Source organism: Mus caroli, chromosome 9 (assembly GCF_900094665.2).
Source record: "Mus caroli chromosome 9, CAROLI_EIJ_v1.1, whole genome shotgun sequence".
Taxonomy (NCBI): domain Eukaryota; kingdom Metazoa; phylum Chordata; class Mammalia; order Rodentia; family Muridae; genus Mus; species Mus caroli.
Window position 1 is genome coordinate 42,312,212 of NC_034578.1, and position 21,991 is coordinate 42,334,202.

The 21,991-nt window shown below is 49.3% G+C and overlaps 1 protein-coding gene across 1 annotated transcript in view; it reads left to right on the forward strand.

The window, feature by feature from the left end:
* The window catches only part of Dscaml1 (DS cell adhesion molecule like 1), a 324,246-nt gene that overhangs the window by 2,540 nt on the left and 299,715 nt on the right, over positions 1 to 21,991 (forward strand). The window contains exons 2-3 of the mRNA XM_021171656.2: positions 14,806 to 15,123; positions 17,611 to 17,757. Coding sequence (XP_021027315.1) covers positions 14,806 to 15,123; positions 17,611 to 17,757 — 465 coding nt within the window. The remainder of the gene's footprint in view (positions 1 to 14,805; positions 15,124 to 17,610; positions 17,758 to 21,991) is intronic.

Sequence of the window (21,991 nt, forward strand, 5' to 3'; positions counted from 1 at the left end):
GGGGGGGGGAGATGTAATGTGGGGAAAGCAAGAAAGATGGGGCGTGGTTTATTTCTCTCTCGTTGCCAGTCACCCCCGCGGCACCAAGGAAAATGTAAATGCGAATGTTCCAGCCTGTTACAGAAAACAATATCCTCTTGCAATAATTTGTACGTCCATCTGTGAGGAGCGGGAGGCGGCAGGCAGAGAGAAGAAAACAGGAGGAGATGGAGCGTCCTCTGGATGGAATTAAGCAGTTATTGAATGTGTTTTAAGCTTCTGTTATTTCCATTCCTCTCAAAATACCTTTTTTCTTTTTTTTTTTTTTTTTTTTTGACGAAGTCCAAGCTCAGCCTGTTTCCCCAGAACTAAACCAGGAAGGTGTTTTAATAATCGGTTATCGAGTCTCCAATAACTGCCTTATTATTGCCAAAACAAATCCAGGTCTGGGCAGCCAGATGAACCCCAGTGAGGCTCTCTCTGTTGTTACATCCAGCGTGCCAGCATCTGTGTTGCCCGAATTTGCATTTTTACTGTGTAAAAGAACAAGCTTCCTCGGCACTAAAATTCCTGTTTTCTAAAAGCCAAAATAATGGGTTGCATTGATTTTTTCATTTCCCACCCCAACCTCTCCGATGGGGACTCAGGGTTCCTCTCTCTGGAGAAGACCAAATTAAAAGCCTTTGTCAGGCCATTAAGAAAATCTCAGGCATTCGGTTCAGTGTCTAATTAAAAAGGGGGGTTTACTGGGGGCATGTTTTTAAAATCTCGAAGTGGCAAGAACAACTGGGGGGGGGGGTTAGGCAAAGGACCAGTGAGTATCTGGGAGGAGGAAGAGGGTGGGCCAGGACCCTGGCTGTTAGGATAAGATGAAGGGAAAAGCAAGTGCCATGATACCCACCGAGCCTTTCAGATGCCTCCTTTTCCTGCGCATCAACACCAGCTGCCTTAATACATTTCTGCCGCAGAACGAGGAGCTCAATTAGACACAAAAAGCGAGTAAGCAGTTGACCCAAAGGCGGTCCTGAAGTTGAGCAGATGCTGGGCACTGGCCAGAGCCGCTGTTTTTCTTACAGAGAGGGAAGAGGTGGGCACACAGTCAGCTTTGGCCTGCTGACGGTTTGCTCAAGAAGCAGTTAGACAAGGGGTCCCCAAACACAGGGCGAGGATATGCTTAGAGCATGTCACAGGCGTGGAGCCTTTGGCAGGGGGCGTGTACCATAAGAGCCCTTAGTCGCTCCGTGTCTTTAGGGATGCCATCCTTGTGATTGGTTTGCTTCCCTGCTTGGCTGGTGAAATACGACTTTATTTGTTCAGAGAGCTCTAGCTGGGTGATCAGGCCTGAGGCTGGAGGTTCCCTCCTCCCCTACATTCTTGGAGGAAATGTTTCTTGGAGGGGAATTTGAAGTAGTTACAAGGGAAGATCCCCTAGTTTACTGAAGTGTTTCCCTAGCCCCTAACCTAGTACATTGATTGGAATCAGGGTACCAGAATAGGGTGAACTGCATGCAGCAGAGATGGCAGGAGGCCAGGAACCTAAGAACAGGCTCCAGATTTGCATATCATTTGCATGTTGATTTGCATGCTCACCTAGCCAGGCCAAGAACCCAGCATCCTAATCCCAGCTTTAGTAGGAGTTAAGCAGTAGCTTTTTCCTTGTATGGAACGGAATGGACAGGAGTGGGAGAGAAAAGGCCTGGTAACTTCTATACACTTTCCAAGTTTCAGGCCTACCCACACTTAGCACTGTCAGAGCAGCCTGGCAGCTCCCCCTTTCTATATCCAAGATAGAGAGTGGCTCTGGGTGATTAGGATAGGCTGGGTGACAATGGCCAGAGATAACCCAAGGCAGAGCAAATATGGAGTATAGGCTGTTCTTCTGGTGCCTCAAGATTCCAGTTATAGGAACCTACCTAGGGGCAGTGCTAGCCATCTGGGAATAGAGCATTCGAACAGTGGGAGCAGAATGCTTCGGGTTGTGGTTAGGAGTGACGAACCATAGGTGGATGGGATGGGAGTACTAGGGGAGGCAAGGTGCTGCCTTGTCCTTCAGCCTTGGGGGGTGGGGGGTGTTGACCATTGAGGTGTCATTTTTCTTATGATTAAGGTTGTTTGGGCCCACAGAAGTTCTCTGGGGTCTGTGAGAAGGCAGATGGGCTGTATATTGCTTAAATAATGCTTGGAGGGCAGGCGCTTAGGAGAGCAGTGTGATGACTCTTGGCCAGCCAGCTGGGATATCTGTGGTGGGAGCATGGCCTAGAGCAAGGCCTTGTCTGTTTTTCTGGGGCCCTGAGCAAATCTCACCTGGTTCCAAGTCCTGGAATATGCCTCTGCATGCTTGCTGGTCCAGAAGGGTTCTGGTCCATTCGAGCCCAGGGGGTTCATGCTTCAAAGGGTGCTCTAAGTGGGGGCATCAAGGGGTGTGGAAATAGAGGGACAGAGACAATCAAGTGCTTCTCTGTTTCATATATTGATGTGTGTGTGTGCGCGTGAGTGCGCGCATGTGTGTCAGGGGAAGACTGGTCTGGCTTCAATGGTGGAAATTTGGAGCCAAATTAAGCCCTTTGTGTACATCCTGGCTCTGCATTTACTGGGCGTGAGATGTAGGGGGGAATCTCTGAGTCTCCCTTACTCTATCTGTGAAGTGAGACTAAGGAAGATAAAGTATATACTGTAGCCAGAACAGAGCTGGTGCTCAATAAACATTAGGCCCCTCTGCTTCCTACATTACCCATCCCCGTCTTCATCCTCCTGCCTTGACCTCAAAAGAGATTTGGAAATCCTGTCTCTCCTGAGCAGTTGTATTAGCCAGCCACATTTCCAGGAAGGTTAATGGTCTTCGTCTTTATGACAATAAGAAAGACCAAACGAGGACAGGGGACATGAATTCGTTCCATCTATCACCTTGCAGGGTAGCCTTTGGGATTCTGTTTCTACAAGACAGCTGTAGCCAGGTGGATACCTGGGTGTCCTTGGGGAGTCCCGCACCACCCTCTCCCCACTCCTCATGGCTAGTGGCAGCAGCTGGAGAGGGCAGTGGCGGAGGAAGAGCCTTTGAGGGGAGCCAGGGCTGGTTTCTTGTCTCCAGTGAAAGCTGAGGATGCTGTGTGTCTTTGCCATGCTTAGTGTAGGAAAAGCAAGAAGCATGGCTCTAATCCAACGCAGAGAATGGACAAGTGTTCCTCATAGGATGAACCTTCCAAGTGTCTCTTCCTGCTGAGGTGAGCCTCTCTGTTGTCTAGGTAGTCCTGTGTTCAGAGACTACCCATGACCTTCAGAATCCTGATCACCCCTTACTCTATGACTCAATCTGCCATTCAGAAAGAGCATATGACACAGAGGCCAGGGGACGCCCATAGCAGGCTATAGCCTAGGGAAGTCTGTAAATGGGAGGAGGGATGGTTGTGAGCACATCAACCCATGTGCCCCATTGGACAGATGTTTGTCCAGGGCTGCTGTGGCGTGGGCAGCATTAGCCTTAGGTGCCACCGGTGCCACTCCAGCTGCTGCTCTCCTCGTCCGTTCAGCACCCCTGCCCCCTCCCCATGCCCTTGCTCCACATGATGCTTGCTCTGACAGTTTCCAAGGTCACCATCTTCATTAAGAACAGTTATTCAAATGCTAGTTGCATATTCATGAAGCTGATTTTTTTCCAAAGAGATATGTGTGTGTGTGTGCGCGCGCGCACGCACACACGTATATGCGCATGCATGGTTGGAGAGAACAGTCTCTGTGGAGCTAGAAAACAAGGCTTGGCTGGCTTATCGCAGGCAAGTTGAGATGATTCTATCCTATAGTCTGTAAGATGGGTAGAATGACCGGTGTCCCAGGTGTCCCGCGTGGCATATATTACTGAGTGTGTGCAAGAATAAGGGGCACGAAATCCAATACTGTGTGGCAGTGCTTTGTACATAAAAGGAAGCAACATATAAGCACACACACACATTTGAAAACCTCAGCAAAGCAGTTTTTTGCCCTATAAATGTTATGCTAAAATTTAAGGTATAATTACTATCATGTCATGATAAGTGATGAAGAAGGCCTCACAGCTGTTTGTGCCTGTCTCCCTTCATGCCTCCACTCCCCCACTTATGGCTAATTTCCCTAGTTTAGTTTTCTGTCATTGTCGAGACAACCAGCATGAACTGCAGTGCCTGCGGCAGCCATCTTCCTGCACTGCGCCCCCCCCCCCCCCCCGTTCCTATATATGTGTGATGGGAACAAGCCCACTTCTGCTTCCCTGCCCCCTCTCTCCTAGATATGTAGATATACTTTTACCCTAACTAAAGCCCCCAGGAGTGACCATCCCTCTAGAGAATCCACAGTCTTTTGTGAGAGTCCCACTGTGGTCATCTCAGTGAAGGCTGACATACTCGCTGCAATCCCCTAAGAATCCTGCTGAGACAAGGGTCATGGATTCCGAGGTTTCAGTGTGGCTTTCTTGGAGCCAGGGGTGGTGGGGAACGGGGGTTGTGGAAGTTGGGAGCCAGCTTTGGAAACAGGAGAAGAATCCCCATGTCATGACTAGTGGTCTCTCAAAATTGGCAGATGCCTGGAAGGACATGGAGTGCATCTCCCAGCCAGCCTCTGTCCCTCTGGAGCTACCCTACTGGGTTCCCTGCCTCTTATATGCCCAGCAGCTGGGGACATTTTTCTTAAAATTATGGCTCTGTGTAGTTTAGAACCCATCCTTAGAGCCAGCCCGACCCTGGCAAGATCTTGTGCCTTCTGCTCTCATCTTGGCTCCCACTTTGAACCACAAATCAAGACAAAAGTCTTCCTCCCACGTGTCACCCATAAGCCACTTACGAGTGGACATCTGTCCCATTTGAGATCAGTCCTACAGTTGTAGAGCCTCCCTAGTCCTTCCAATGCTCCATCAGGTGACAGTATGCTTGTTGCTCCTGTGTACCTGAGTTGCCAGAGGGGACAGAACAGAAAGCACACTGGAGCCAGCACTGACCCCCCAGTCCAGGCCCTGGCTATCTGTGTCCTTGGGGGTCAGCGACTCCACTTCTCTAGGCTTTGTGAATGGAAGAGATTGGAGAAAATAATCTCTTAAGTCCCTCAAGTGCTAACATTCTAAATCTGGGATTCTCTGGGGACAACTGTGCTGTCTGAGCTGACTCCCTAGAAAGAACTTTCTGGCCATAAGGGGCCTTCCTCTGACAGGCCTTGTCTAGAAAGGGCTGGAAGATTAAAGAGTCTGTCCAACTGTCAGCTGTTACTCATAGCTCCTCCTGGAGCTGATGGTGCAGGGGCCTTGGAGGCTGAAGGATAGATGCATCCTCACTGGATCTCAAAGCTCTCTGCTTGCTGGGTAGGAGAGCAATGTTTGTATCAAGAATACTAAAACTGCTCTTGTTCTCTTGCTCTTTTACCCTCTTCTCTCTCTGTCCCTTCTCTTCCCATACTCCCCCCCCCCCGCCATGTGTTCATGGCCGGCCTCCTCTACTACTCTCTCTCTCTCTCTGTCTGTCTCTGTCTCTCTCTCTTTCTGCCTTTTTCTGTCTCTACTCCCTCAACTCCCCTCCCCATACCCTAAATAAACCTTATTTCATACTAAAAAAAAACCCCTAAAACTTCAAACCAAACCCACCCTGTTTCTGGTGGGAATGAGGGACAGCCTGAACAGCCATTCTCAATGAGCTTTGAAAGGGTGGTCATTTGAATGACTGGAGTTGACCCCAGCCTGAATGACTAGAGTAGGGAGTTGCTGGCATTGGGGTAAGAGGGAAATAAAACATCCAGGACCTTCGATGGCCCCAGGTAATGCAGAACTTCCCTATTCCACATCACTCTACAGCATCAGACTCTCCTCTGCAATGTGCATGCCCTTGGAGGCAGTCTGAGTGTAGTCTGTAGTACGGCTGTGAGATGTGAATGTGGGCATCGGGTTTGAAACGTGGCTATGCACCAGAAAGTGTGCAGTCAGGAAAGAACCAATCTCCTTATCCATAAAATGGGGTATTCTACAAAATGGAATTTTGAGCAATGGCTGGATTCAAGGCTTGGCATAAGAATGAGATGAGTAATGTTGTAAGAAAAAGAAAAGGTGGTTGCCTGGCACTAAAAAGATGCTAAAAAATCACAAAAAACAAAAACCAAAATCAATCAAACAACCCCCCTCCAAACAAACAAACAAACAAACAAAGAAACAAAGAACCATCAATGGTCACAATAGTGTGGTAACCCAGGTATCTTGGCTAGTTTGTTTGTTTGTTGTTTTATTTTGGTCAATATAAGTTAGAGTTATTTGGGAAGAAGGAACCTCAATTGAGAAAATGTCTCCATCAGACTGGCATGTGGGGTATTTTTTTAAATTAATGATTGATGGGGGAAGGCCCAGGTGAGCAGTGCCATCCTGGGCAGGACATACTAGGTTGGATAGAAAACTAAGTTGAGCAAGCCAAGGGAAGCTAGCCAGCGACTGGCATTCTCTGCTTCTCTGTGCTCTCTGCTTCTGTTCCCATCCCCAGGTTCGTATCTTAAAGCCCTGCCCTGACGTCCCTCAGTGATGGATTTGTAAACCAAGAAAACCCTCTCCTCCCCGAGTTGCTTTCACCCTAGTGTCTCTGCAACAGAAAGCAGAATAGACACCAGGTGTGCCCAGATATGAGGAAAACCAAGAAGTGGAGGCAGGAGACTTGGTCCCTGTGGCTTCATCTTACCCAATGACAACACAAAGTCACCTTCCCGGTTACCTGGGAAGCACTCCAGTGCCGTCTGGGGGACTCTCCCGCTCCTCCCCAGAGCCTAGCCTTACACTGTCTCCACAGTGGAAATGAACCACAAAAGGGTGTTCTGGTGTCTAGCTCATCCTCTGGGGTTTGGCATGTACTGGTAGCAGAACAGGGAGACCCTGTGATTGCTCCCCTTCTGGGCCCAGTTTGCTCAGCTGGGGCTTGAGAACAATCAGCCTGATGCTACATAATCTGTCTGTCTCACCTGTAAACCTTTGTGTGCAAATGCATAGTTGTAATCAACCTTGCAAAAGAGTCTGTAAGACCTCTCCAGCCCTCCTGCCTGGGGGCGGGGGGCTCCATGGGAGGCGGTTGGGGGTGGGAGGGCCAGGGGGAGTAGACAGCCGTGGGGCTGCCATGGCAATGATTGTTCACTGATCACGCTACACTTCTTTTATTAACTCCATTGTCAGATTCAGTTAATACACACAGTGGGAAGGCTTGTCAGCAAGCCCACCAGAACTACATTCCTGGTATGGGGAACACCAACTCCAGTATGGTATGTCTACTTTCCCCACCAATTACTACTCTTGAGTGCGAACGGAAGACGCTAGCTTCTAAAATAGCATTTCCGGCCTTATGACAGGCACAGGGGTGCCTGTTGTCTGAGGCTCTGCATCTTTAACAAGCTCCCAGGTGACTCTTATACATATTCATGCTTGCACACCGCTGTTTTAAGTTATTCTTTATCACCGTCATCATCCTAGGTGCTCAGTAAATATTTATTGCGTAAGGAGTCGTTTATCTCACAAGTACTTCCTGTTTCTTTCCTATGACAAAATACTCATAACCACGGCCCCAAATACTTGAGTGGTGCCGGACACTCACTGACTGTCTCCAGTAACTGTCCTTGAGGTAGAGACGGTCACCTCCGTTTTATAGAAACAAGGCACAGAGAGGCGAGGTTGTCTTGCCCAGGGTTGAACGGCTTGCTTGTAACTGATAAAGGAGGGATTCAAACCCAGGGAGTGTGGCTCTGACCCACGGTGTAAGCACCTGCTCCTGTGCCCAGGGGACGGAGTGGATCATTGGGATGATCGCTGTCTTCAGGAATTCGCAGCACTGTGCAGTAAAAGGGTCCTCGTCTGGTTCTTTACCCCTGAAGACCTGCCACCTTCTCTACCCACGCATACTGGGCCTGGGCACGTACTCTTTAGAACTCTGAGTGGGTGTTTCAGGTGCCCAGGGCTGGCATCGAGGAGTGCCTCCTCGCAGAGTCTAGTCAATGAAAGGAGTAAACATGAAAGGAGGAGCACTAAATGACTCACTGTCCCCGTGGAGGCAGCGAGGTGTTGATATTTCAGTCCCCTCTAGTTGTCACTTCTGATGATTGAGGATGGTGACATGGGGTAATTCACTGTGCACCCCAGAAAGATTCCGGGTGTGCCTTAGATGGCAACCAGACATTTCCCCACCCCATTCCAGGCAGGTGGATGGGAGACCACGGGTGTCGCCTGTAGCGACACCAGTGTCAGGTTTCCTTTGTCAAAGTAATCCCCCATGTGATGCCCAGACGAGCCACGGGTGAGCTAGTTGGTAGACAGGACAGATCCACAGATTCTAGCTTCGACCCAGGGGGCAGCCAGATGCCCGGGGGGCGATTTCTGGTTTAAAAATATTGCCATGCTATTTCTACCCTTCTAATCTCCTAGCGATTTGGAGCCTGTTTTTATGAAACACAGCGTCAGGGTGGTGCTCAACGTTACATGGGTAGAGGAGATTAAATGGGCTTAAGTCTGGACGTCTGTCACATGACAGCCGGGCTCATAACTTCCATTTTCTATTAAAAATCTATTTCCCCCTTTGACCAGAAGCAGCTTTGCTGTTGATCTGAATGTCTCTCTCTTTATTTATGAAGGATTCTCCCCCTGCCCACCTGCCCGCCCCCCCCCCTTGTCCGCCCGGCCTGGCCCCCCACCCCCTGCCTTCCCTTGCTCTCTGTAAATTTGCTTGGTTCTGTCTGTAGAGGTAAGAAAGAGCTGGAGGGAATGACAGAGATTTAAGGGGAAAGCTGTGGTCTGCTGACATGGGATCTTCTTCCCAACTGGGGTTCGTTTGGGGAGAGGGTGAAGGAGAAAGGACATAAGGTCCCAGACTAGGGACTCAGTACAGTGGTGGGAAAGCTCAGCGGGCAGCCCCCTCCCTGCAGCTGGGCTCCCTCCTTCCCCCTTTTCTCCCTTCCTCTCTTCTTTTTCTCTTTTTAATTTCCCTCTCTCCCTCCCTTCTTTCTTCTCTCCCTTCCCCCTTCCCTCCTTCCCTTCTTCTCTCCCTTTCCTCCCATCCTCCCTCCCTTCCTCCCTCCCTTCTTCCCTCCCTTCCTTCTTCCTTTCCTTCCCTCCTCCCTCCATTTCTTCCTCTCTTCCTTCCTTCTTTTCTCTCCCCATTCCTTCCTTCTGCCTTTCTCCCTTCCCTTGCCTTCCTTATTCCCGACTTACCTACCTTCCTTCCTTCCTTCCTTCCTTCCTTCCTTCCTTCCTTCCTTCCTACCCACCACATACCCCTATCTCCCCTTCTTCGCTAAGACACCCACTCTTGTTGTCCAGCCTGATTCTGGCTCAGGCCATTCACCCTCCCACCTCAGCCTCCTGTGAAGTTGTAAATCCCGTGCACATCACTGTGGCTTATGGCTGCCTTCTTTTCCTACCTGTATAATGTTGCAATAGTTACTGACTCCCCTAAACCTCCTCTTTTTCACCATAAGGACCCTCACTTTCCATGTCTCTGTGCATATTAAATAAGAAGGCCACAGAAGCAACGGTGTCCAGTCCGGCCTCCACTCAGGAAATCAGGAAGTCCTTTCTGGGACCCTGTTCCATGCCAGTGGGTCTCCAGAGAGCTGTCCAGCCCTAAAGGCTGTCTAGTATCTACTTGAATAAGAGCAACCACCGTTGTCCGAAGTTATGTGGACATCTCTCCTGGTGCCCTTTCCAGTTTGTAGATACCACCTGCATCTACACCTCCTGTTCCTGAAGGTTGCAGGCCATTGCACCAGGTCATCCATCCTCCAGGCTTGAGTTCCCCCAAACACACCCAACTCACTGACAATCTTCAAGGCTGTTTCTCGGGACTGCCTCCAGGCCAGCCTCCTATCCCCCGCACTCCCCACCACCACTGCCTTCCAGCTCTGTGAAAGCCCACCTGTAGAGGAAAGGGGTCTGCCCATCCTGACTCGTGTCTGAAAACTGTGCTTACCTTAGCTCCTTCCCAAACTCAGCTCTGTGTCAAGGCTTACCTCCTCTCCAGTTCTCCATTTAGCATCTTAGAGGCAGTGTTCTTTGCCCTCTGACCCTTCCACTTTCCCTGGAATAATCTGGGACACTCAGCTGGTATTTTGTGTATCTTTCCTGGAGTGATGAGAGACCTGAGTCAAAGAGGGACCTGGGAAGGGCAGGGTAGGTAAGGAGTCAGCTGAGAGGAAATGGGGGTGGGGGTGGGGCACCTGGAGAGCCTCCAGGAGAGTCTGGACCCATCCACCATTGTGAGAGGAGTTGAGGCCTTTACTCTCCATATCCCCTGCTCAGTCAGGGAAGACACACAGTGTCACCTGATCCATCTCACCCTACTTCTTTTGGAGTCAAGCACAGTGAGGCCCAGAAAGACGAAGTCACTTACCCAACGTTACGCACGCAGCAGGTGATGTGAGCCTCCTGAAGACCTGCAGTCCTGTCAGACTGCATTCAAGGCTCTGTGGTGCCCCATCTCCATCCTCCACTGCAACATCACTGCTCTGTAGATCTCAACAGGAGCTGGAGCAGGAGATGAAGTTCCCTAGAGGCCACACTAGACTCCCTGGGGCCGGGATGGGATGGGGGACGACAACCCTGGGCCCCTGCTGCTTCCACACCTATTCACCAGCTGTCCCTGTGCCCAGATTTCCTCTCAGCAAATGGCAGGGAATCCAGATACCCGATGTCCAGGGCCTCAGTTTCCCCCCAAGCATCTGTTCAGTCCCTTCTCTCGGCAGATAGGGTGAGGCTAAATTAATGTTTATTTAAGGGCTTCTGCATTTTGAGGTGACAGGTGCCTTGTGATGGTAAAATATGAACCCAACCTAAGTGCAAAATGCTATTGTTTTACACCCGAGGGTGATGTTTCATGATGGCAATGCACTGTCAGGACCGTAAGCAGAAATGAATGGTGTGTCTAATCCTCCCCAGCTCCCCCACGCTCAGAAGACAGCCGCTCGCACCCTGGAGTGGGAGAAATATGAGGCTACTTGCCTTTTGCTATAAATCTGCTGTTTCATCAGCCCTGACAGGTGGCTGGACAATCCCAGTCAATTCATCAATTAAATCTACCCATTTGTAGTTGCTGGGAACCTTGTGTCCTTGGCTCTGGGAAGAGCCAAGGCCTCCGAGCACAGGAAGGCTGCTGTCCTTGTGGTTGATGCTCCTGGTGGGAACAGAAAGGGCCTGGGGAAGGGCAATCCTTAGAGGCAAGGGGAGGGGGAGGGATAGCAGCTAGAGGAGGAGACAGGAGTGTGCACTTTGGTGTGACCGGGATAGGGGAGAGGGTAGGCAGGGTTTCGAAGTCAGGAAACCCAGGTTTTTTTGTGGTTTGACTCAACTCTGGCTTGATTATTCAGTAGAGCAAACAGGTCTAAGTTCTGCTTCTGATGTGACAAAGTTGAGCTCTTGTTCTTCAGTCATGTTATGTAGATTTAGATAAGCCAGGTATCTCCTCAGTCGTAGTTTATCTTTAAGATGAAAATAATAATAATCATAGTAATAACACTAACTCTAATAATAAATTTGTTTATGGAGTTAAGATGAAGGACAATAGCTACTACTGATATATATATATATATATATATATATATATATATATATATTGATCTCAGTAGACCTGACCCTAGTGTGGCTCACAGCTGACAGTGTTACTATTGTGTAAATATTGTCACCAAGGGTTCTTCCCAACTTAAATCACCTCCTCAGACCTTTACATAAGTCCTTGAAAACCTTCACCCATAAATTGGACACTTTCTGGATTCTTTTGTGTCTGAGAACTTCCTTGGTTTTCCTAGGTCTGTTTGTCAGGCACAATGGAAAGTCATTCCATACCTTGATGGACTTTGGCTCCCCAGATCCATGAATCTGACATGGTGGGAGTGGCTGAGTAATTAGGTCAATTCAGGAAGCACCCAGAAACCCAGAGGGATGTCCCTGCTCGCTCCCTAAAGCTAAGAACTGCTGGGATGGCCAGAGTTAACTAGGGGCCACTTCCAGGAGAGAGAGGAGATGAAGGGAGGGAAAGGGAGGGGAGGGGAGGGGAGGGGAAGGAAGGGGAGGGAAGGGGGAGGGGAAGGAAGGAAGGAAGGAAGGAAGGAAGGAAGGAAGGAAGGAAAGACACAAAGCTAGGAGGGGGTAAGATGGGTCTGGGAGGACATGGGGAAGTNGAGAGGAGAGGAGAGGAGAGGAGAGGAGAGGAGAGGAGAGGTCCTTCCTGGGCAGCTGAAAATGGAAGTTGGTGGCCTGGTTGTGTTTGAGGAAGGGGAAGGCTCTTCTGTATTGCATTGATCGTATTACAGCCACACCTTGCCTGTTAAGAAAGCAACTGCCTGGGTGAGCCTGAGGTCTCAGTTACTGATTGTGTGAGTCTTGAGGAAGTCATTTCCTTCTGGAAGTGCCTCCATTTCCTCCTTTGTAGACTGGGGTGATAATGGCCACTCAGTACTGAGCTGCTGGGAAGAGGCCATGAGGCCATAGAAGCAACCTGGTTCATGGGAGATCCTCAGCAAGAACTTGTTGAATACATCTTGGTCAGGGTGGGGCCTCTCAGAAGGTGAAAATGGGGCCCCACACATGAGAAGTCTTAACTTGTAAAATGGCCAGATTTTGTAACCATGAGGAATACCCTAGCTAGGACAGGCCAGCTACACAGCTTCTGCGGTCTCCCTGAGCAGACACCCTCAACCATAGACTATTCCGGGGAGATGGTGTGAGAAGAATGCCAAGTGATGCTGCCCCCCCCCCACCTCCTCGAGACTTTCAGCCGTTGAGGGTGCAGGGCCTGGTGGGGACAGCAAATGCATTTGCTGCTAAGAGGATGCCCCTGACACTGCAGCCAGAAACCCACGATGTTTTTTTTCCAGCACAGCTGCTAATGGCTTCATCACGGCTTTTTATGAGATGATGTGAATTGCTCTGGCCAATGAGGCTTAATGGCCTTCCTCAACGACCTGCCTGGTATATTCTCCCTAGAGGCTCTGCTCCGAGTTAAGGCAAGAATATTAATACAGTCCGGATGTGGGCTCTCTCCCTCCCCATAAAGTTGTGGAAATTGAGGTCAAGTTGGGTCCCCCGCAACTGTTCTTTAAACAAGCAGCAGCGGTTGCTTGCTCCTTCATCTTCCTGGTGGAGAGGGACTGGCTTCTAGCAAGAGACTAGAGGGTCGGGTTCTTTCTTCCTCTGGGTTGGCCTTCTTAAAGGGGCAGGCCCCTAAGTAGGGAGAGAGCCCCCCTTCCGATTCCCACAACAGATCAGGAACAATAGTTCCCAAGGCTTGGAGTTGGAATAGGTTGAGCAGACATTGCCCTTCCTGCCAGGTCGCCTGAGGATGTTTCTTTGTGGGACTGAGCTTTGAGACAGTGATACATCAGGGATGAGAGGGGTTTCCCCATCTTTCTACTCTGTTTACTGTCAGTTGAGAAGGGTCGGCACCTGTGATGAAAGAGAAGGGAATTATGTAGGCAGTCAAGACCAAGGCTGGATGGCTTTCTTGCTCCAGATCCCCATAGGTCATCTGGAAAATGCACTGAATGGGCTCCAGATGAACTTTAGGGATCTAAGACAGCCTTCCATCTTCTGGGCTAGCCCCCTACTTTCTCCACCCATTCTTCTTGGTCTGTGATTGTGAGACCCTTTCTCTGTCATCTGCGGTAGGCAGGGAAGAACACTGGAACAAGACCTAGCAAGGTCTCTAAACTTAAGATCAACAGCCACCCTGTGCTCTTGGGCATTCTCCTAAGTCCCAAAAGGGGATCTCCTGGGTGTCATTTTGTTACAGCAACTTGACACAAGTTATAGTCATTTAGGGAGAGTGAACCTCCATTGACAAGATGACCCACTAGATTGGCCCGTGGGTAAACCTGCAGGGAATTTTCTTAACTATTGATGTGGGGGAGGGCCCAGTTCTCTGTAGGTGGTTCTACTCCTTATAGGCTGAGCAACCCATGGGGAGTAAGCCAGTAAGCAGCATTCTTCCATGGCCTCTGCTTCAGTTTCTGCCTCTAGATTCCTGCCTTGGCTTCCCCTCATGATAGACTGTATGTAACCCGTAAGGCAAACTGAGCTTTTCTCAAGCTACTTTTGGTTGCATGTTTTTTTATCAAAGCCATGGAAGCTTGCATTAATATAGGTGATAAAAAGAGAGTTGCTGAACTGGAGAAGTGGCTCACTAGTTAAAAGCACTTGTTTTTTCTGAGGGTCCAGGGAAACTGGAATCCACACGGTGACTCACAACCATCTGTAACTCTAGTTACCGGGAGATCTGATGCCTCTCTGGCCTCTGTGAGCGCTACACGGGCATGTGATATACATATATACTCATAGGCAAAACAGTTGTGTATATAAAATAAAATAAATACTTTTAAAATACACACAGAGATAGAGGAGGAAGGGAGGAGAGGGAGGAGGGGGAAGGAGAGAGAGAGAGAGAGAGAGAGAGAGAGAGCCTGCCTCTTGGGGCTATGAGTTAAAGGGAGAGTTGGGAGTCAGGCTGAAAAGAGTGGGTGCTGAGCTCAGCTCTAGGTACCTATGTCTCTTCTGATATGAGAATCACCACAGTAGATGATGACTTGGGACCCTTCATGCAACAGGGACTGCAGCAGCCTTTCTGCCTGGACTTGGTTTCACACAGTAAATGAGACTTTTGACTTCTGCCATTCCTGTACCAACAAACCTAGAAAGGCCTATAGGCTAGGAAGTGTACCCTCTCTTCTCTGCCTGGCAAATAAAATGGTGCTCACTAAGTGCATATTGACTGGGTGACACACGAAGGCCTTATGAATCCAGTGTCAGCCAGCGAGGCTTCCCTGGATGCTTCTCCTGCAGACACTAACCAAGTCTCTCTGACTCCCCTGCAGCCCGCCCCGAGGATGTCGGCACCAGCCTCTACTTTGTAAATGACTCCCTGCAGCACGTGACCTTCTCCAGCTCTGTGGGTGTGGTGGTGCCCTGCCCGGCAGCTGGATCCCCCAGTGCGGCTCTCCGATGGTACCTGGCCACGGGGGACGACATCTACGATGTGCCGCACATCCGGCACGTGCATGCCAATGGGACTCTGCAGCTCTACCCTTTCTCCCCCTCCGCCTTCAATAGCTTTATCCACGACAATGACTATTTCTGCACCGCAGAGAACGCAGCCGGCAAGATCCGGAGCCCTAACATTCGCATCAAAGCAGGTGAGGGGCCAGACACCTGCACCCTGACAGGGCTCCCTGTGAGGTGCAAACACAGAATGGGGTAGACAGGTTGGCCCTGCGAGGGCATGCATGTGGTGTGTGCACGAGAGCTTGAAGGAAACATATACTTGGGAACAGCTTGGCCACCTACTGTGTGTGCTTGGACAGAGCGGGCACAGCATGTGCGCATTCTTAAAGTGAGGATCTTCCTTACAGCAATGCATGTAGGTTGAGTGAGACAGAGCTCACCATTGAAAGAGGAAAATGTTGCTTGAGCTTCATTTACTAAAGCCCCCCCCCTTTTCCTGAACCATGTCAAGAAAAGTGCACATTATTACATGTAACCGAAGCAATTCCCATATGGTTCAATTAATACCCAGCACAGAGATACACTCACAGCATCCCAGAAGTCTCCCTTCTGCTTTCTGTGGTCTCTGTTCTCAGGATAGCCATGTTCTGGCTTGGGTAATGTGGATGTTTTGCCTTGTCCATGCTTTATAGGAGATGGCGGCCTGTGTTCGGCCCTTTCGGGGATCTTCAGCTCACCATTCTCATCATGGGATTTGTTCTCACTGCCCTGTGTGGTGGAAGGGCGCACATTATCACCGATATATAGTATTTCACCACATAACGAGGCCACGTGCTATTGAACTTTGGAGCACTGCACAGCTCAGAGAACTGCTATTTCAGTGTATTTCATGATGGAGAACCATAGCAGCGAGAGTCTTTAAGGGGAGGGGAGCAGGGGAGAAAAGGAAAAGGCTGAGCTCTGTCGGTCAGGTCTGGAAGTAACTGACAGGCTTGGCTCGACTCTTTATAACTAGGACATCACAACACACTATACTTCTGATAGAGACAGGAAGTGCCTCAAATAGAGGTGTGGCTGGTGGCTTTCTTACAAGGGCACCCGGATGGAAGAGACCAGCCTACCACACAGCTTCAGTGTGCCATCTGTCCTGCAGCTGTGTTGGACAGGCTCAGGTGGGCAGTTTCTGGGAAGGCCAGCAGGCCTAGTGACAGACCCTTTAGAGCTCTGGACTCTGATCTCCCACCACAGACCTTTCACAGGAACAAGACTGCAAGTATCTAGGCCCAGAGCTGTGGAAGGGTGAGGGTTAAGCCATGCCTGTGCCCTGGGGGTCAAGGGTTGGCATAGATGCTGAGGCAGGGGCCTTCTCTCCCATGCTCCTGCGGGTGTCTTCTTGGCAGCAGGTCCTCTACATTGCTTGGCCCTAAGTATAACCCCAAGTATGGAGCTTGAAGCCTGGATTTAAGTCCTGTTCTAGTCTCCATAACCAGGAGCCCTGGGCCAGGGGTAAGGCCACTGTATCTCCAGCTACATGCCTCTCCATGAGTTAGAATCAGCCTTCTCTGTAAGTCTACAAAGGTTTCTTACTGATGACGAGGCTAAGTCAAAATAGTTTTTTTTACATGACTGGCTTTTTTGCATTGGGTTCAACAGATAGGGAAATTGAGGTTCAAAGGTCAACTTACCTGCACCCAGCACTGCCATGCAGCGCAGAGCGGATCAGGACCTACTTGACTGGTATTCTTATGTCCTCCTTGGCTGCCTCCCTCCCAGAACCTAACACAATTCACCCTTGGCCTCCAGTATCCTTGGGGGTCAGCTCCCTCAAGCTCCTTTGTGAGATTGTGTGGAGGCTGCTAGACCCTGGGAGGACTGGACTGGAGCCTGATGGCCTTTCTCTCCCCTGTCCCTTTTCTTCCCTCCCCTCCTTTCCTCTTGCCTGGAGAAGAGAAAGGATGAAGGCCTAGGGAGAGCCAGGTCCAGTGGAAACAAGCAATTAAAGAGGCTCTTGATGATGCCAGAGAGGCTGCAGGTGCACTGCTTATGGAGAGGATGCCAGGGCCCTAGGTGTCTCCCTGGCAACCATGGCAAGGAGAAGGGCATGATGCCCAGGTGTCTGCTGGGCACAAGGTCTGTAGGCACTGGGGGATCTAGATGTTCCAGCTCTGCTTGACAGAGAAGGGGGTGGAAGGAAGGAGTGAGCCCCTGGCAGAGGCCAAGCTGAGGAAGATGGGGGTAGACAGAGGTCTTTCATCCCACTCTTAACGTAGGATCAGTTTACATGCAGGATATGACACACAAGTGGCTGCAGGTGACACTATGAGACATGAACACAGGGCTGGGAGCAGGCAGAAAAAGACTCTAGATGGTCCTAACATCAGGACCAAGACTGGTAGAATAAAAGGGACAGAAAGGTAGTAGGGGTACAGGGACTGTATCTGTGTCTCCAACAACCCTCGTCTGAATTATTCTCTTCTGTGGCCCACTGGGTACCACCAATCCCATGAAGAGAGCTCATTATCTAAACTACATTTCCCAGGATGCATTAGAATAGACCCACACTGTTGTTAGTTCGTATAATCTGGGTTTTATTTTGTCGAGCAATGATCACTGTGCCCAACCTCCTTGCTGTCCCCACAACCATAGCTGTGTGACACTCTTCTTTCAATTTCTCACAGTTTTCAGGGAACCCTACACCGTCCGGGTGGAGGATCAAAGGTCAATGCGTGGCAACGTGGCTGTCTTTAAGTGCCTCATCCCCTCTTCAGTGCAGGAATACGTTAGCGTCGTGTCTTGGGAGAAAGACACGGTCTCCATCACTCCAGGTAAGGAATCGTGGGTGGTGGCTGACAGAGCCTCCCCGGTGGTGAATGGTGCCTGGATTGGTCTATGATCTGAACAAGATGGTGATGGCAATGGCTTTAGGGACTGATATGCTGCTGCTCCGTAAAGTCTTGGCAAATGGGCACCTTTGGCCACCCATCCTATCTTCTCTGTGTGGGATGGTGCAGTTCATGTGCTGAGGCCTGTGTTAGCTATGAAGTTCCCACAGACACAGGGTGGGGCTGCCATTGATTCCTGGGGCTCCTTTTGAACTTGCCCTGCTTTATGAGAGCCTTTGGCACGCTCACCTTTGAAGTGTGCTCAGGAAAGGCAGGGTACATTTGTGCTCTGTGCGTGACTAGGGTAATGAGACTGGAGGTTTGGGGAACCAGGCCTAAGGAAGTGTGCATACAACAGTTTTACTTCGACATGGATTGGAAGAAATGCCCTAAGACTCTTCAGTGACTGATGTTGGAAAGGGGTTCGTCCTGTGTTGCGGCTTGGAAACCTGTCACTGGTTCAGCCTCACCTAGGAATGATTGTCCTTCCAACAGAAAACAGGTCTTAGAGCCTCACAAAAGAATCTCTTAAGTCCTTATTCAACCTTGAAGTTCCAATACTCAGCCTTTCCCCTTCCCCACACCACAGGGGCTCCATCATCTTCCTTCCTCATTGAAGGTTCTTTACAGGAAGAACTTTGGTAAAATGGAGCACCCTGACCAATGTTCTTCAAGTGGCCCATTGGCACCAAGGTCCCCGGCCAGTTGTCTGAAATGCTCTATGGTTTTCAGAGTCAGTTGGAGATAACAAGCCTCTTTGGGAGTGGTTCTCAGCTTGTGGGTTTTGGCCTCTTTGGGGGTTGAATGACTCTTTCAAAGGGGTCACCTAAGGCCATCAGAAACCACAGATATTTACAGTACCATTCATAACAGTAGAGAAATTATAGTTAGGAAGTAGCAATGAGAATAACTTTATGGTTGGAGGGTCACCACAACATGAGGACCTGTGTTAAAGGGTTGCCGCATTAGGAAGGCTGAGAGCCACTGCTCTATAGGAATGTGTTATTGAATTGGATTCTTCATCTTTCTGAACAACCTCCACCCTGGGATGTGAGCAAAACCTTTGAAATAGCAGTGTCCATAGGATTTGAATACTTTGAAACATCACAATCCAAATCTCTCGGGAGCAGGCCTGGGTCTCAGCACTGACCAGAGAGCTTCAGATGGTTACAGGGACATAGGGACAATGGGATGGGACCTACGCTTACGTGTGTTTGTAGCTAGCAAGGCAGGGGCTTTGTAAAAAGACAAAAATGTGTGCCTTTTCTTACTACTTTCCTTCTTTCCATTCCAAGCAGATGGCCAGGCCAAAAGATGTCCTGTTATCTGATAGGTTAACAGCATGGTTGTAGCAAGGCAGACTCAAAGCTATTTAAAGATGCCTTCTACTCTTAATAGTTAATAGGAGCTGTCTGGAAGGAGAGTCTCCTAGAGGAAGGAATCCAGGTTTGGAAATGGATCTGTGGGCACTCATAGTCCTTGGGCCTTATGCGAGCCTCTGTAGCAACCCCACAAGGCTGGGAAGGAGGTTGGAAATGAGACATGGCATATACATCCGAAGATCCAAATGGGTAACTGAAGTTGGGAGCACAGGTTGAGATGTGCTGGCACATCTCTGGGGAAGCCTTAGAAGTGATGGACACTGAGATTCCTCTATTTCCAGCAGGCTTAAGGTTTAAGGCATTTAAAGACCATAAGAAAATGTGGGTTTATGGATGAATCATTATGTCCATTAAAATAATAATTATGTTATTCAAACTTTTTGAGTACTTATTACTTTCCTGGCACTGGGCTAAGACACCTTCATACATCATTTTATTTTAGCCTCAGAAAAGCCCAGAAGTGTATTTTTCCCCTTTCCACTTTACAGAAGAGAAACCCGAGGCTCCAAGAAGGAACCCAACTTCCTCCAGATCACGTGCCTATTACTCAGATAAGGCATAAACCGAAGCAGGATTTTCCCCAAGCCCTCGCTTCCCCTACACACACACACACACACACACACACACACACACACACACACAGGGATCAGACTGTCTGGGATGGAAGCTCACTACACTGCTTACTAGTTGGGTGAGTCGTCTACACTCGTAGGGCCTCACTTCCTATGATTGTAGAATGGGTCTATAGGATTGAAAATACAAATAGGCAATGTTCAGAAGGTTGCCTGCTCTTCTAAGGATGTGCTGGGTTGTAGCTGCCATTGTTTAGGTAGAAGACAGCATCCTTCATTATTTCCATTGGTTCCTGCTGTGGTGAGTGTATTTCTACTGTGTAGCTGACCTGGATAGCTCACTGGGTTTCCTAGGAATGAGATCAGTGGATTTTGTTGCTGTTTGTTTTTTTTTGTTTGTTTGTTTTTTACACGCCTCCTCAGCTCCTAACACATTGCCCTCCATACTTACCCAGTGTTGAGTGGGGAAGGAATGTCTGCTTGGTAATTCTGAGGGATTTGGGGAGACAGCCCAGATGGATGGGGACATGAAGACAAGCTGGTGGGTACCAGATAGCCAGACTAGAGCAGGTGGGGAGTGAAGTTTAAGTAGTTTATGTGCCCAGGAGCTGGAAGCAGCAAGCTCCCCCAGGCACCCCTTATAGTTGGTGTTTCAGAGCTGTCTTTGATGTCAGGACCAGGCTGGTAGCCCCAAAGGGCATAATTACCAGAGAAGTGGCCTTGATGCTAATCTGTAGGGCTGTGTTAAACTTTGGGAGACTGCCTTTCTTTCCTTTGGTCTTGGAGAATTTTCCTCTCCTTCCTTGCCCTCCAGTTCCAGCCATAATCATTCTAGCGCCTTCTCTAACTATTATATATATATATATATATATATATATATATATATATATATATATATCCAGGGAGGTATCTTCCCAATGCATTGATTCTAATATGTTCCTGGGGGAGCCCCGGGGAACCAAAGACAGTGGGGTTTAGCTGCTTTTGGTCTCTGTAGGTGAGGACCAAGATTGTGGCCACAAGGTACATGCTCTAATTTTGGCAAGTGCAGAGTGTATACAATTTTTAAGGCTTTTCTATCCCCCGTGTTCATACACACCCAGTGTGCATACACTGTACATGTAGGTATGTAAGTAGGTGCTGCATCCCACTGTTGAGGTGTCAATCATCTGGCCTGAAAGCATTAGCGTCTGCATCTGGAGCAGGAACCTACATTACCTTTAATCTCTAGATCCATGGGACTAGTCTCTAATGTTCTAGGCTTCAGGACCAGCAGGAACAGGTGCTGGAAAGCTAAAGGAAGGCCAGACTGATGTGGACCAGTTGAGGTCTCAGAAAGCATCCTCCTTGGGGAAAGCATGTGCCCGGGAAGGAAGACTGGGAGCCAAGCCTCCCGAGCCTCTTTCTGAAGGAGCCTGGTAGCTAAACAAGCTCTGGGACCTGAGTATTTGCTCACAAGCTGCCCTTCCTGGCTAGCTACGCTGTCTTGGAATGGACCCCGAAGCTCTTTCCAGCTTTTCGTTATGATTTCTCAGGGCTGGGAGAGGCGAGAGAGACAGCTCCTGTCTCCACTTGCCTCCCCATCTTCTTCTGCCTCCAGCTTTGGGTTGGCTTTGAATCTGGCCTTCTTAAAGTATATGTAAAATCCTTGGCCTGCTGGATTCTTACCCCAACGTCCCTCGTAGAGTACCTACCGTGTGTGTGTGTGTGTGTGTGTGTGTGTGTGTGTGTGTGTGGTGTGTATGTGGTGTAGTGTGTGTGTGTAGTATCTGTGTGTCTGTGTGTGTATGTGTGTGTGTGGTGTGGTGTGGTGTGATGTGTATGTGTCTGTGTGTGTGTGGTGTATGTGGTGTGTGCGTTTATGTGGTGTGTGTGTGGTTGGTGTGGTGTGTGTGTGTATGTGTGTGTGGTGTGTGTGGTATGTGTGTCTGTGGTGTGAGTCTCTGTGTGTGTGGTGTATGTGTATGGTGTGTGTATATGATGTATTGTATGGTGTGTGTGTGTGTGTGATGTGTGTGTGTACAGAATGGGCATAAGAGGACTAGGGACTGTGTACAAACACAGATCAGAATTAAGGCCTTCAGTGAAGCCGAGATGTGGTTTAATTTCCCATCTGCATGATCACCATTACAATGCATGTTATTGGATATAAAGATAAATCCGGCCCTGTTCCTAATAGCTTTTAATTTCCACCAGACCTGATTATATCGAAGCAGGCTCCTT